The sequence below is a fragment of the Anabrus simplex genome, chromosome 1, assembly GCF_040414725.1.
Source record: "Anabrus simplex isolate iqAnaSimp1 chromosome 1, ASM4041472v1, whole genome shotgun sequence".
Lineage (NCBI taxonomy): Eukaryota > Metazoa > Arthropoda > Insecta > Orthoptera > Tettigoniidae > Anabrus > Anabrus simplex.
The window spans coordinates 1,050,907,531-1,050,922,028 of record NC_090265.1 but is presented as its reverse complement, the minus strand read 5'-3'; the positions used below and the strand labels follow the sequence as shown (position 1 = coordinate 1,050,922,028).

The 14,498-nt window shown below is 37.8% G+C and overlaps 1 protein-coding gene across 1 annotated transcript in view; it reads left to right on the top strand.

Moving 5' to 3' along the window:
* The window catches only part of LOC136857948 (cadherin-AgCad1), a 452,227-nt gene that overhangs the window by 265,345 nt on the left and 172,384 nt on the right, over positions 1-14,498 (top strand). Inside the window, exon 23 of the mRNA XM_067137073.2 lies at positions 10,074-10,168. Coding sequence (XP_066993174.2) covers positions 10,074-10,168 — 95 coding nt within the window. The remainder of the gene's footprint in view (positions 1-10,073; positions 10,169-14,498) is intronic.

The following is a 14,498-nucleotide window of genomic DNA, read 5'->3' as shown; positions in this document are numbered from 1 at the left end:
GGTTCAAACACACTATCTCCTGAATGCAAGCTCCCACCTGCACAACCCTAACCAAATGGCCAACTTGTTCAGTCTTTGTTGTTCTACTTATGAGCATTTATGGTTCTAGATTGTTGTCAGAATGTGTAGGAATTCCGTTATATCTCACCTGTGTAAGTGACTAACTGAGCAGGATCATCTCAGAAAGTAAACGCAAGGGATAGGTCAAAATGACCCATAGCCAGCTTCCTAGGTAGGCTGACAATTCCTGCCTTCTAGTGTTAAAAGTCGTTGCATATCTGTTTTTCCTTTATCTGTTACCTATGGTGTTATTAAAAGCTTTAAATCATGTATGTATGTACGTTCAGTCCGTCAGCGCTTCCGCTGGTGGGATCCTAAACAGCTCTGCCATCAGCTGTCATAGATGGCCTAGGCATCACTGAAGAGGCGTACTAGGGAAATGAGGAGTGAGGTAGTTTCCCGTTGCTTTCCTCACCGAGCCAGAGTTGCTATTACATATCAGCCTGCCAAGCCCACTGAAATGCATCAACCGACCCTATGAGCAACATTTTCACACCATTCATAGCAGGGACTGGCTGCATAAGGAATGGCATTACTAGCATCGCTCATACCTCAGTCACTTTCATATTGTCAAAATCAAGGATAAGACAGAGACAGATCAATGAAAGTAACAAAGTTGCTCTAGACATAGTGCACTGTAAACACTAGGTTCTGCCAGCAAAGGCATGCACTTAAGGCTGCAGAACTTAATTCCGGCATAGTTTGTTTGTGCTCAAGATTTGTTGTCATATTAGACAACCACTTTTAAGATATAATATCGCCACTCCAGCGTCTCTTAAAAAGGACAGCATTCGAAGCATCATTATATAGTCTAGGGGTAGGGAATCTGCGGCCATCTACTTCAGTTGGTCCGCTGTTGAAACTTTATCAGCCAGAGAACGGTGCTTTCTGTTGTTAAAATAAAATATTCTTGGATAAGAAATTGGCTTATAGATAGGCTAAAGTCTGATATCGCCTACAGAAACAAAATCTATCCAAAATATTAAACTATTGTGACACTCATTAATAGGAAGGAAAGTTTATAAAGAAATGTTTTCTGGAAAGTCACAATTGTGTGCTCTTTTTGGTGTAAATTATGATATTTTTTGGTCCACATGATAATAAATTTAAATTCAAAGGAAATTGTTCTACGCGCAATTTATTTGGCATTACTAGCATCGCTCATACCTCATTTACTTTCATATTGTCAAAGCCAATGATAAGACAGAGACAGATCTATGAAAGTAACAAAATTGCTCTAGCCTATACCAGAAGACATAGTGCACTGTAAACACTAGGTCCTGTCAGCAAAGGCATTTTAAATCATACAATGTAATAATTGTGTATTTATGGGCAGAGTAGAGTAAAAACCTAGCTGTCAAAAGAAGGTGAAATAACTTTATCCATAAGTAATGCCTTGGACATCTTTAATATTTCATTCAAATAGGCCTTATACATGGTCTTTTCTTTAGCATGCTTGGCAGCACCTCTCAGAGCACGGCACAGCTGGCGCAATGACACTCGGTCGCTAGCCGGTATAATGCGCGCTTTTCCTCCCCACTACTCACGCCAATTCACACTTATAGAAATCCATTTCTAGTGAAACTACTAGTCTAAAACCTACCTGGCATTACATTTGATGTTCAAAATGTTGTCCCTCAGCTGTCAAACACATCTGACACCTCGTAAATAGGTTTGCAGACACTCGGCAAATCTCAGCCCTGTGATGTTCGAAATAACTTGTGTAATATTCTCTTGTAGTTCTTCTTTTGTGTAAGGGTTGTTCACATACACTTTTTCCTTCAGCATCCCCCCACAAGTAATAATCACAGGGATTTAAATCAGGAGATCTAGGGGGATAATTAACCACACGATCTTCGAAAACTTCCCATATTACCTCCATAGACTGATTAGCAGTGTGTGCCATTGCATTATCTTGCATAAAGTAACCATTACTCCTTTCTTCTTCTGTCAGCTCTTGAAAGAATGGTCTGAGAATGAGGTCTATATATCGATCAGCATTTATTGTTTCGTGGAAAAATATAGGCCCTATAATTCTGCGAGCACTTATTGCGCACCAAACTCCTATTTTTACATCATGAAGTGGACAGACATGCAGCTGGTGGGGATTTTCTGCACACCAGTAGCGATTGTTTTGACTATTTAAGTGTAGCCATGCTTCATCACTATAAAATAAAAGTACCGTACTCCTATGGGGAGGAAAAATTCCAGGAAATTTACGAATGAATTGAAAGCGGCATTCTGTATAAGAAGAATGCTTTGCATAGCACCAAATACAGTAGAGACAATACGTGACACTCCGTAAGATATTGAGGGACAGCTATTAGAGCTCTCTCTAGTGGATTGACCTGAGAACTACTGATTCTGTCATAAGAGCATGTGTATTTGTGTGTGAAGTTTTTGGTGTTATTTATGCGTTTTCAGTGCGTTGACATAATTAAATAGTAGCGTGTGTCATTCCTTGATATCTCCTTTCAACATGAGGGGAAAGGTATGTGTTGTGTTTGGCTGCAGTAACTATGAAGTAGAGAAGAATGCGCGGTCTTTCTTCAGTTTCCCTCGTGACAAGAAAATGGAAGTAATATTGTGTTTGCATATATATTGTTCCAGTGACAAAGAGATTTTTATAGTACTTCATAATCTTCTGACCTGCTCGACCCATATTTTAACTGGCTTAAAATATAATACGCATATTTTATTGTATAGTGCAGCAGTTAACCTTCAATACCGATGTGTTGTTGTAGGTGTGATCTATGGGTTTGATTTAATTCAGGAAAATACATATGCATATGAGTGTGGCTGGTTGTGTTCCAAGTTACTCCATTTGGAAAGCTGTAATGCGTTGTCAAGCACTGAAGAAAATATGGGTGATTTAAGAAATGTACATATTTTGTTGAAACAATACATACATACATACATTATCATTATAGACTGTTATGCCTTTCAGTGTTCAGTCTGCAAGCCTCTGAGAATTTACTAAACGTCGCCACAATCCTCGATTTGCAACTAGTGTTGTGGCCTCATTTAGTTCTATACCTCTTATATTTAAATCGTTAGAAACCGAGTCTAACCATCGTCGTCTTGGTCTCCCTCTACTTCTCTTACCCTCCATAACAGAGTCCATTATTCTCCTAGGTAACCTATCCTCCTCCATTCGCCTCACATGACCCCACCACTGAAGCCGGTTTATGCGTACAGCTTCATCCATCGAGTTCATTCCTAAATTAGCCCTTATCTCCTCATTCCAAGTATCCTCCTGCCACTGTTTCCACCTGTTTGTACCAGCAATCATTCTCGCTACTTTCATGTCTGTTACTTCTAACTTATGAATAAGATATCCTGAGTCCACCCAGCTTTCGCTCCCGTAAAGCAAAGTTGGTCTGAAAACAGACCGATGTAAAGATAGTTTCGTCTGGGAACTGACTTCCTTCTTACAGAATACTGCTGATCGCAACTGCGAGCTCACTGCATTAGCTTTACTACACCTTGATTCAATCTCACCTACTATATTACCATCCTGGGAGAACACACAACCTAAATACTTGAAATTATCGACCTGTTCTAGCTTTGTATCACCAATCTGACATTCAATTCTGTTGAATTTCATACCTACTGACATCAATTTAGTCTTCGAGAGGCTAATTTTCATACCATACTCATTGCACCTATTTTCAAGTTCCAAGATATTAGACTGCAGGCTTTCGGCACAGTCTGCCATTAAGACCAAGTCGTCAGCATAGGCCAATATGATGATGCAAATTTGCTTTACCCTAATGTAATGGCATTATGGCAAGTATTGTTTATAGGGAAAGTTTGAATGTTTTTGAGGCTAAATTTATAGATTTTCTTTCTGTTAGCAGGCTTCATGTTAAAAGGAAAATTGTCCAGCTCTTAAATGTAAATTCATTGGATCATGTGTGTAAGGAATGTGCCAATATTTTTGTTGACAAGTGTTTTAATATGATGAGGAGAAAGAAGAAAAATCTAGCCATGAACGTTCAGGCAGGAATTCTAAAGCTAAAAAAGTAATGCATAAATGAAAGATCAAGCCCTTTCACAGCAGTCCTTTTCATATCTTGATTATATGTCTAATTTCGACCTTTAAATAATAACCTGTTAAATAACTCTTCATTCATTTATCCAGAATTGCTTTAGCAACTTTGAAGTTAATATCTTAGTAACTCTTTCTTTCTAGACTTAACTTATTTATCCATTTCCATATATACATTTCCATCGATATTTGAATTTAGTGCAAATTTTCAGGTCAAGCCACTAGGAGCGCCACGTGCAACTTGTCTCCCATTTTAACAAGGCTAAATCTGGAAGTGTTGCGTATTGTCTCTACTGTATTTGATAGCACAACACAATGAATACACACTGTTCTACTGTATACATTACTCGTAAAACACACGATTACTATTCCTACAGAAACTACAGTATTTTAAAGCGAACACATTGGATACGCTACCAATGCCGCAGATGAAATGGACTATTGCTGTGTGTGAAGCAATGGTTATCCCTACCATACTGCATTAAATCATCTTAGCCAGTCATGAAGCAATATATCTCTCGGCAAATGAGTCACCCAGCCGCACTATCACCTTCCATGCGTGTTTTCCTGATACACGGAGCAGGCCATTAAAAAGACTCTGTAGCTGGTGAACAAAGCACATTCTTTGAAAACATTTTCTTAAGAAGTCTTGTCAGCTTTTGAAAAGAATCACATCACTGAATTTGCAATGGTCATATCTGTAATGGTAGGTGTATAAAAGTGTGCACTTCTATTTAAAATAACAAAGTTAGTACATTATCTCAGCACACATTCTAGAAAAGTACTGCAAACTGAAGAACAGAATTATTAGAACAAACATACTTTCACAATTATAAAGAGTTTTAATTTCTATAAAAGTATTACCAGTATTTGATCACATTGCCATAAGACCTATCTGTGTCGGTGTGATGTAAAGCAACTAGTAAAAAAAAGGTATTTGATCACTTTTTCCCTGCATAGGTTGATGGTGACCACATAAGAAATTCTGAAGTTTAAAATATTCCTCTAAAGAACGGGATACAGCTGACCACATGCAAATGAAGCTTTATTGCTTTTATTTTGTAAAGAATAAAACACCTGGAAAAAATGTACCCAGTAACTATACACAACACTTGAAACCTGATTAAAATAAGTTTGATTGAAGTTTCAATCTTAATTTAATCTTATTTAAGAAAAATATCATAGTTGGCTTCAAACATGTTAGAAACATGTATAATGTATAATCACAATATGTTGCCCCATGTATTATGAGACCAGTTCCACTTTTACATTTCAGCAAACATTGTCCTTGTCTTACACAAAATTAGAATATGATTTCTGTCATGAAGTCAGTCTTTTAAGAGCAGATACCATGCTCATTATTTATTTGGTTAACCTTGAAGAAAGAAGCCAGACCTGCAGTGTGGGAGTAGCATTCCTGTCTCTTACCTACAAGACCCAGGTTTGATTCCCAGAGAGGTTAGGAAATTTTACCTGGATCTGAGGGCTGGTTCGAGGTCCACTTAGCACACGTGATTACAATCGAGGAGCTATTTGATGGTGAAATGGCGGCCCCAGTATAGAAATCCAAGAATAACTGCTGAGGGGATTGCTGACCACACGACACCTCATAAACTGTAGGCTTTCGGGTTGGGCAGCCTTCGCTTGGGGCTTGTTGTTGTTTTTTCTTTTTTAGATATATCTTCCACATTTACTTACATGAATTTGACTTCATAGTTACCATTTTCATTCATCTTCCCGATGACTTGACCCGCATGATAAAGGTTATGTTTTGCTTGATTGAATCTCACTAACACAGTCACTTTCTTTCAGCATTGTTACAGAATGTGGAGGCGCTGTTCTTTTCAGGCAGTTTTGGTACCTGTAGTCTTTATCCTTCAATTTTTTATATGTTACATTGTAATGGTCACAGTTTTAGATTTCTTAATGGGGGCCCCCCTCTTTTACTAGGTCTTATTGTATACTGGAATTTCAATTCAACTAGCTGAAGAAGAGAATGTATATATATATTCTCTAAACATGTACTAGACGTAAGGTTGAGGTGAAAGGTAAATAAAAATCAATATATAGTATTGACTAGGCAGATCATTTACCTATATATTTGTTGTGATTTAGTCAGTACAGATCCAATACCGGCCACTATGGTCAAGATTAATGCTGGTAGTCAATATCAATAACTTTCCAGGGGTAATAAATTACTTCCCAGCTGATCTTGATTCCTTGGATACTGATACTAAAGCGACTGGCTGGGAGATGCACAGGAAAAGAATTTGTTCTTCTCACACAGCTGAAGTACATTTATCATTAGAGTGTGATGATAAGTTGTCACCTATGAGGGCTTTCTTCTCAGGGAGATGACTGACATGTGAGAGGATCACTGATCTGAACCAATTTGTGAATGAAATTTTATCAAACCATCCATGCAAAGTTCTAGTTTAGTGTATTCCTCTACTGCAGAATGATTTGCTATGAAATGAAGCACCTTTTGGTTCTCCTTCCCTCCATGTGTTATATAAATGAGCTGATTTGTACACAACATATGGAGAAAGAATAGTTCTGTCAGCTGATACACACATATAAATGACTAGCTTTACTACAGAATTCTACATTGTATACAGAATTCTAGGTTAGGTAGTGTACGCGTTGTGAGCAAGATTGTATTAAATTGCATAGCTCTTAACGTTAGCCTAGAAACGCGATGGGGAAGTCACCAAACATCTTTTCTCATATGAAGACTGGGTTAGGGAATTTTCATTGTAATGGTAGGCCCACTTGCCTACTGGCAGTCACAGTCAGGTTGGGGAGTTTTCATTATAATCGCAGACACTCACTCTCCACCTGCCTTTTCACATCCTCAGAAGGACTGTCTTAGTGGTTTCCAACTGAAATGAACATATGTAATTACAATGACGTCAGTAGGAATGGCACTATTAAAAGCAATGCTTTCGTATGAAATAATCAAATGAAAAACCACAGATTTTCTCACTTTTAACAAACAGTACTATGCTAAATTAGAATTATAAAGTTCTTTTATTTATAACCAGCTATTCAATACATTACAATACACTCATTGAATTATAATATAATCATGAAGTGTCTAATATTGGGACATGTTTTGTTCGACATAGCGAACATCATCAGCCATTAATGCAACAAAAACTACGTCAGGGCCCTGAGCTTAAAATGTACAGAATGTTATCATCATATTAAAAAGTGAACCATGTCATTATAAAAAGTGATAATCGACAAACAATACAATAAAAACATTATACTTGAGGTTGTAAAAATATATGTAAGTTAAAAGCAAAATTCATCGTGGGGTACATTAACGGTGGCAATCTGTGGAATTTTGCTTTTAATTCCAATTTCCATCTTACTGGTTTTTTTTTATTTTTATGCAGGTTGCTTTAATCATAGCTGAAATTATTTTCTACTGTTACCCCTTCTATTGTCTGAGAAAGATTGACATGGTAGTCCTTAATTACTAACATTTGCTCTCACTCTTTTGATGTTATTTGTCAAGTAATCTGATAATTTGTCAGTGTTGCTGCAAAATGCTTTCAGGCATGTTGTTCACAAAGTGTTTTCTTCCATGCCTATTCTGTCCAGATATTCTCTAGCAAAGATCCTGACATCAAAGGTATTTAGGGGAAAATTCCAAGATGCACATCCCAGCAAACAGCACACCAGTATATTTTAATCACCAGCTGAAAAAAATGTGGATTATCATATAACATTCCTTTTGATTCATGTCCTTATTGAAAAACGTTTCCTAGGAAATATGGTACGGTACTTCTCATATGATCCATTTCATACTCCATTTTCCATCTGAATATTCTTTTAGAGCATCTTCTAAATTTTGTTTATTATTTTGGCAGTTTTGTTTACTTGTCAGTATATATCTTGTGATTTTGAGCTAACACTGTACTTCTACCCATTCGATGTTCTTCTGCTTGTATTGCAAGTTGTCCACTTCATGACCGTATCGATCAGTATAATCAACAAGTATAATTAAAGAACCACCTAATCGATACTTTATTTTTTGCGTTGGGCAAAATTAAATATACTTTGTCACTCACAGAACATGTTTCGACCACTTAGTGGTCATCATCAGATGTATAAGGAAAACTTAGACTGTTGCACAGTCGCACAGTTGCACCATCTCCGTGCTGGCATCCTGGGCTGTGGGGGTAGGCTCAGTGCCAACCACCTTGTTCCTCAGCTCTTTGTACCTCTTAGATGTCTACATGAAGGCAGCTCTGGTTGTCATCTTCTTGATGGTGCCAGCATACGTCCCTGATCTGGCGCCCCTCCCTGGTAGGTGAATAACCTGAAACAGACTGCAGAGCTTAATCTCGGTGTCGCCCATCTGCTCCTTGTCTTGATGCCTTATCATCAAGCCTCCCGGTAGGAAGCTCTTGACGGACATTGTCGTCTCTATCTTCTTTCCTCTGAGACAGGGGTGGTGCAACCTGTCCAGGATTAAGTATCTTTCAGTATCTGCGCGGTGCCCCAGCTTGTAGTAGAGGAGGAGCGCCAGGTTCTTGGGCTCTGAGTAGCCCATGGAGAAGAAGTCATCAGGGGGATTGCATCCTTCCCTGTAGGCATCAGACTCTACTTAAAAGTACACACCTGTAGAGAAAGCTCTTTTGAGAGTGTACTAATAAGTACAAGTTGCCTGGATTACACTTACAAGTACTGATGAGCCTGGCGAGGAGAATGACTCAGCAAGAAGCACACACGTCCTTCCGCTCTGGCTGCCAGCTTGCTCATCGGTTCACATTGTATGCTCGCACACGCATATATAGCCTTGCTTCACATGGCTGTAGTGTCTCCAACGTCCGCTGGTAGGTATACTTTACCTAACACATCTCCAAGCATCTCTCAGTCAATGCAACCTCGTTCAAAATCGAAGCCTGCTGAGTGGCTGAGTGGCCGATATAAAAGTTAGCTATCTCATCCACATTGATGAATTACAGTCTTCAGCCTATACTTCCTGGCTGTACCCTGAGTTTCCAAGTCACTTGTTCCAACACTTTCAACCAACTCCAGGCATCTTTACAAATATAGTCACTGTTTCCCATGTTGCACAATGCCATGTACAGACAGACTCTAAGTCAAATTAAAAGTTATATAAATATAAGGATCAACATATTCAATATTCCCTAACTACACATTCTTCTTATAATATTATGTTCTTACATCTTAACTAAACAAAATCACATAATTTTCACTACATTTATATTACAAATTATTTTACAAAAATTTCCTAACCTAAAATCAGGGATCAGACTTGTGTATGGTTACAAAATTTCAAAATTTTCATTGGTGGTCAACGTGTTGAAATTATATTTTATTTCATAAAATTCATTGTATATAATTTATGGGTACATGCCATATGATTGGTTGCAAATTAGCCAAGCCTGTGACAAGTATCATCAATTTAATAAAATATTGCTATATGAACTATAAGAAACTATATCAATTATAAAGTTAAGTTTCCAGAAGAAAACTATAAATTATTTTCATCGATTGCAAATGTTAAAAACATTTCAGCTCTTTAGGCCTCTCCAATCATGAAATTAACCAGTGTTTTGCTCCTGTGTAGCAGGTGGATTGCCACACCTTTCCAAGATGATGGCAGCTAATACACCTTTGAGACACTATTGCAAGTCTCCTATGTAGAACAGTGCAGTGATGGTGCGCTAGAGGAAATACTTCCTTCCTGTACATTTCCATACATTCTTCCTACAGTGCACTAGCTGCCAGCATCTTGAAAAGGTGTGACAATCCAATGCTGGTAATTTAATTGAAAACACTTAAAAGGCTGGAATGTTTTTATTTAAATCATGTTCAGAAAGTATAATACCTTACAAAAGTAAGATGACTCGGTAAAATGTAATGTCTGATCATTCAAACCTTACCATGAAGTTCACTTATATAGTTGTCTATTTCTTTACAGATGCAACACTGGAATACTTCAAACTGATCAATAGCCCAGGAACTGCACGTCTAGTACTTTACAGAGAACCACCATCGACTGAAAATATCTTTGAGGTAAATTAAGTTCTGATATTTAGTAACATGGTCTGCATTGAGTAATAATTTTGTGTGGCTATTTCTAGCCAAGTGCAGCCCTTGTAAGGCAGACCCTCCGATGAGGGTGGGCGGCATCTGCCATCTGTAGGTAACTGCATGTTATTGTGATAGAGGATAGTGTTATGTGTGTTAGGGCCAGCACAACCACCCAGCCCCCTGCCCATTGGAATTAACCAATGAAGGTTAAAATCCCCGACCTGGCCGGGAATCGAACCCGGAACCCTCTGAACCAAAGGGCAGTATATTGACCATTCAGTTAACGAGTCGGACGTCTGCATTGAGTGCGGATAATTTACCACCACATTACTGCACAAGTAGGTAAACTTACAGCAAAGTTGTATTGAAAGACTTCAAGTTTGCACAAAAATTACTACTTGCCATTCAACAAAATTCCAATATGCTTCACCTTTAAGTTTCTGTCAAGTTTGAATTATAAAATTACAGTAAATTTCAAATCAAGTCATACAAAGGGATGTGACAAGAAACACGTAATGGGATAAACATAAGGAAAATCCAGAGTGGGGAAGAGGGAGTAACGGAATGGGAAGACAAGGTCAAATATGAAAACATAGAAGAAGGACAACCTGTGCAGTGAGTTTATAGTAAGTTTGGTAGGAAGTATAGGGGTCACTAATTTTGAGCCATTTGGTATTTATGCTTAGAATGAGTGCTTGTTACCATTTGCTGTTCTGTAGGATGACGATTTGTGCTAATACAACCATACAACAGTTTACTTAAATAGGAATTTTTTAAATGTGTCCTTTCTTTTTTATCTTTATGAAAAGAAGTACTAATACTGACCATGTTCATCATCTGCTCATTTAAGAAATTATTCATCACTAGGTATTAAGCAACTCCACATGTGAGTACTTGACATTTACAGTTTTTTTTTTTTTTTTTTTTTTTTTTTCTAGTTGCTTTACCTTGCACCGACACAGATAGGTCTTATGGCGACGATGGGACAGGAAAGGGCTAGGAGTGGGAAGGAAGCGGCCGTGGCCTTAATTAAGGGACAGCCTCAGCATTCGCCTGGTGTGAAAATGGGAAACCACGGAAAACCATCTTCAGGGCTGCCGATAGTGGGGTTCGAACCTACTATCTCCCGAATACTGGATACTGGCCGTACTTAAGCGACTGCAGCTATCGAGCTTGGTAGTAAATTTTTAGAGCAAAATGTGTCTGATAGTAGACTATGGGTTTGAACTGTGAATTTTGGTATTGTCTGATAGAAATAATAATAAAGTAGAAATAAAACATGGTTCCTCTACCATTGAGCTATGGTGGCTCAAACTGGGAAATCACAAGCTTATGGATTCAAATCCCACTGTTGTCTGATTGACCATTTTTGTTCTGTACTTGAAAATCTCTTCAACACATACTACATGTACTAAACATAGACTACTTAATAAGTTGAAAGTTCATTTTGATTACAGTGTCCTTACCATATGAGGATGGGCACCCCACTTTGAACCTGTCACTTTATGGAGCAGGGAGTTCCGAGAGGAGACCTTTGCTTTGATGTTTAAACAGTGCTGTCTTAAGTTAGAGAACAATCCAAAGTAACACCCAAGTATTTTGGTGTATAATTATGTTCTAGAACTTTGTCCTTCCCCTTCACTTGCAGCTTCCTTGAAGCTTGTTTGTTCTACAGATGGAAAGCACATACTTGAGATTTTGATGGGTTTGGTTTGAGATTATTGGTCTCATAGTAGTGAGACAAAATATCCAATGGTGAAATGAGATTGTCTTCTACTCTTTCCGATCATTCACTCTGAGTAGCCAAGGCCAGATCATCAGCATGAAGCTTTTAGTATGAAGTGAATGTGGCTGGTCGTTGGTATATATCTATGTGTATATATATATATTGAAAAGTAAGGGAGCTAGCGCACTTCCTTGAGGAAGACCATTCTTTTGTGTTCTCCATCGACTTTGCTGACCCTGAAATTCAACAAAGGATTGTCAATTCTGTAAAAGAGCACCAACATATCTGGCATGCTTCAAATCCTTTGTAAGGCTGTACAGTTTTTGTAGCATAATTTGATGTTGTATGGTGTCATAGGCACAAGAAAGGTCTACAAACACTACTCCTGAAATTTTTTGGGATTGAAAACCATCTATATATTGTGTTAGGTTCACTACTTGTGCAGTGCAGTTCATGCCTAGCCTAAAACCAGCTTTCTCTGGGATTAACAAAGGCTCCACAGATGGTGGAAGACAGTTAAGAAGCATCCTTTCAAAGATCTTGTAGAGGTGACATAAAGGAGAGGTCAGTCAAAAGTTCTTTGGGTCATTAGGGTCCTTGCCGGGTTTAAGGATTGCAACTACTCTGGCCTTCCTCCAGATTTTTGGAATGTGACAGTACTCCAAGCACTTATTGAATAGTTGGAGTATCAATTCCTTGGTAGGATTTCCAAAATGTTTAATTTGCTCTATAAGAATGTCATCTAGACCAGGTGGTTTTGTGTTCTTGCATATCTTGATGGTGTTTACCAGCTCTCCAAAAACAAAAGGTTTGGATATTTCATAGGTTTCATCTTCAATGTTTCTTAGAAATGTTGGTGGTCTAGCTCTGCATTTAACTTTGCCATTCAGCAAGAGCTGATGGACGATTTCACTTGGGGGTCATTGTTCAAACGTTTTAGTAGCTTCCAGGCTTTCATGCTGCTCTGCGACATATCCAATTCTTCCATCAAATTAATCCAGCATCCCCTTTTCAATTTACCAACAGTCTCTATAAGTTTATGGCCAGCATGCATTGTTTCTTTGCTAAAAGTATCTGCTTCAAAAAGCAAAATGCAGTTTTCTAGATCTTTTACTGCACAAGGATCTAAACCTTGTATGTACTGTGTTCTGCAACCACATGGGATTGACTTGCACGAACATTTCTTGACATCATCAGTGAACTTATCATATGATTCTGGACTTGGATCAATGTTCAAGATCGTTTCATTTAGACTCTTGTTGAAGTTATCCGCATCAGCTTTCTGAAAACTGCATCTTCTTCAAATACGTATTATTTGAGATCAAACCGTTGAGAACACCTGACAGTTAATTGGTCTGTGCCGAGTATGAGACTTCCTTTACACATTAATGGGGTATGGTATCAGTAACAAATATAAGATCAGGATTGTATCCACATCTCCATCTGCCACAATTGAAGGAGGGTGGAAGCTTGCTGTCATGAATTAAAGACAATTGATTCATTTCAACCCACTTTGTAACAGCTAGTCCATCTTTGTTGTCATCTCTATATTGCCAAATGGAGCTATGGCTATTGAAGTCACCCATAACAAAATGGATCTTACTTCCATGAAGATTAACAGGCTGGAAGAAATGTTATGGAATATTTGGTGGTTTATAAACTGACGTTATCATGCAGATTGAAAATTCTATTGATATCAGTTCTATATCATCATCTTCAGAAATGGAGGTTGATAGTATATTGAGTTCAGGGCTTGCAAAAATGGCACTGCCGTATTTTCCATGAGGTCTCTCGGCGATGTCGCATTCCTGGTACTTTTGGTTGATTTTGTATAATGCTTCTGTGAGTTTCCTGAACACAAATAACGTCACATATGTGAGAGTGGCTCATTTGCTGTAATATGGCCTGTTTATTCGATGTCATGCCCTCTACGTTTACTGACAGGATAGTTAGTTTTGGTTCTGAAAAGGACCCTTTGAAATATTTGTTAACCATGAGAGAAACCTCCCAGAAGGTTATATTTACATGTGATATTGTCATACATCCGGGTGTCTCCTGGTCAACGGAATAGAACTTTTCCTAGGCGGCTGATTCTCTTACTCCATTAGCACTATTGCAACCTCAGTATGGTTAACAAATGTCATAGTGTCCTTTTTTAAGAATGTAGCCATATTTTCCAGTGTCAACTTAGTTCATGTCAAATCAAAATCTCTTTATTTGCAAATGAGGTGTCTACCTCGGTGGCAAATGGTACACTAAAATACATTATTGTCAAGCACTAAATATTAAATTAACAATAGAAGAAAATTTTCCTCTAATACAATACAATTTACGCTAACAATTTTTTCTATTAAACACACAGCTCATCCTTAATAAATTTATATTGCTTACAAAATTCTACTTATAATATCTCCTGTACTACTTAAAAATATAGTCAACTGATATACAGTAAGGCTTTTCATCCTGTTGAAAACACTAATTATACCACATATAACACTATAACATACCTGTAAAAGATAAATTCTGAAACATTTCTCTAAGTTAATAAGGTGATTTTTTTTTTTTTTTTTTTTTTTTGCTAGGGGC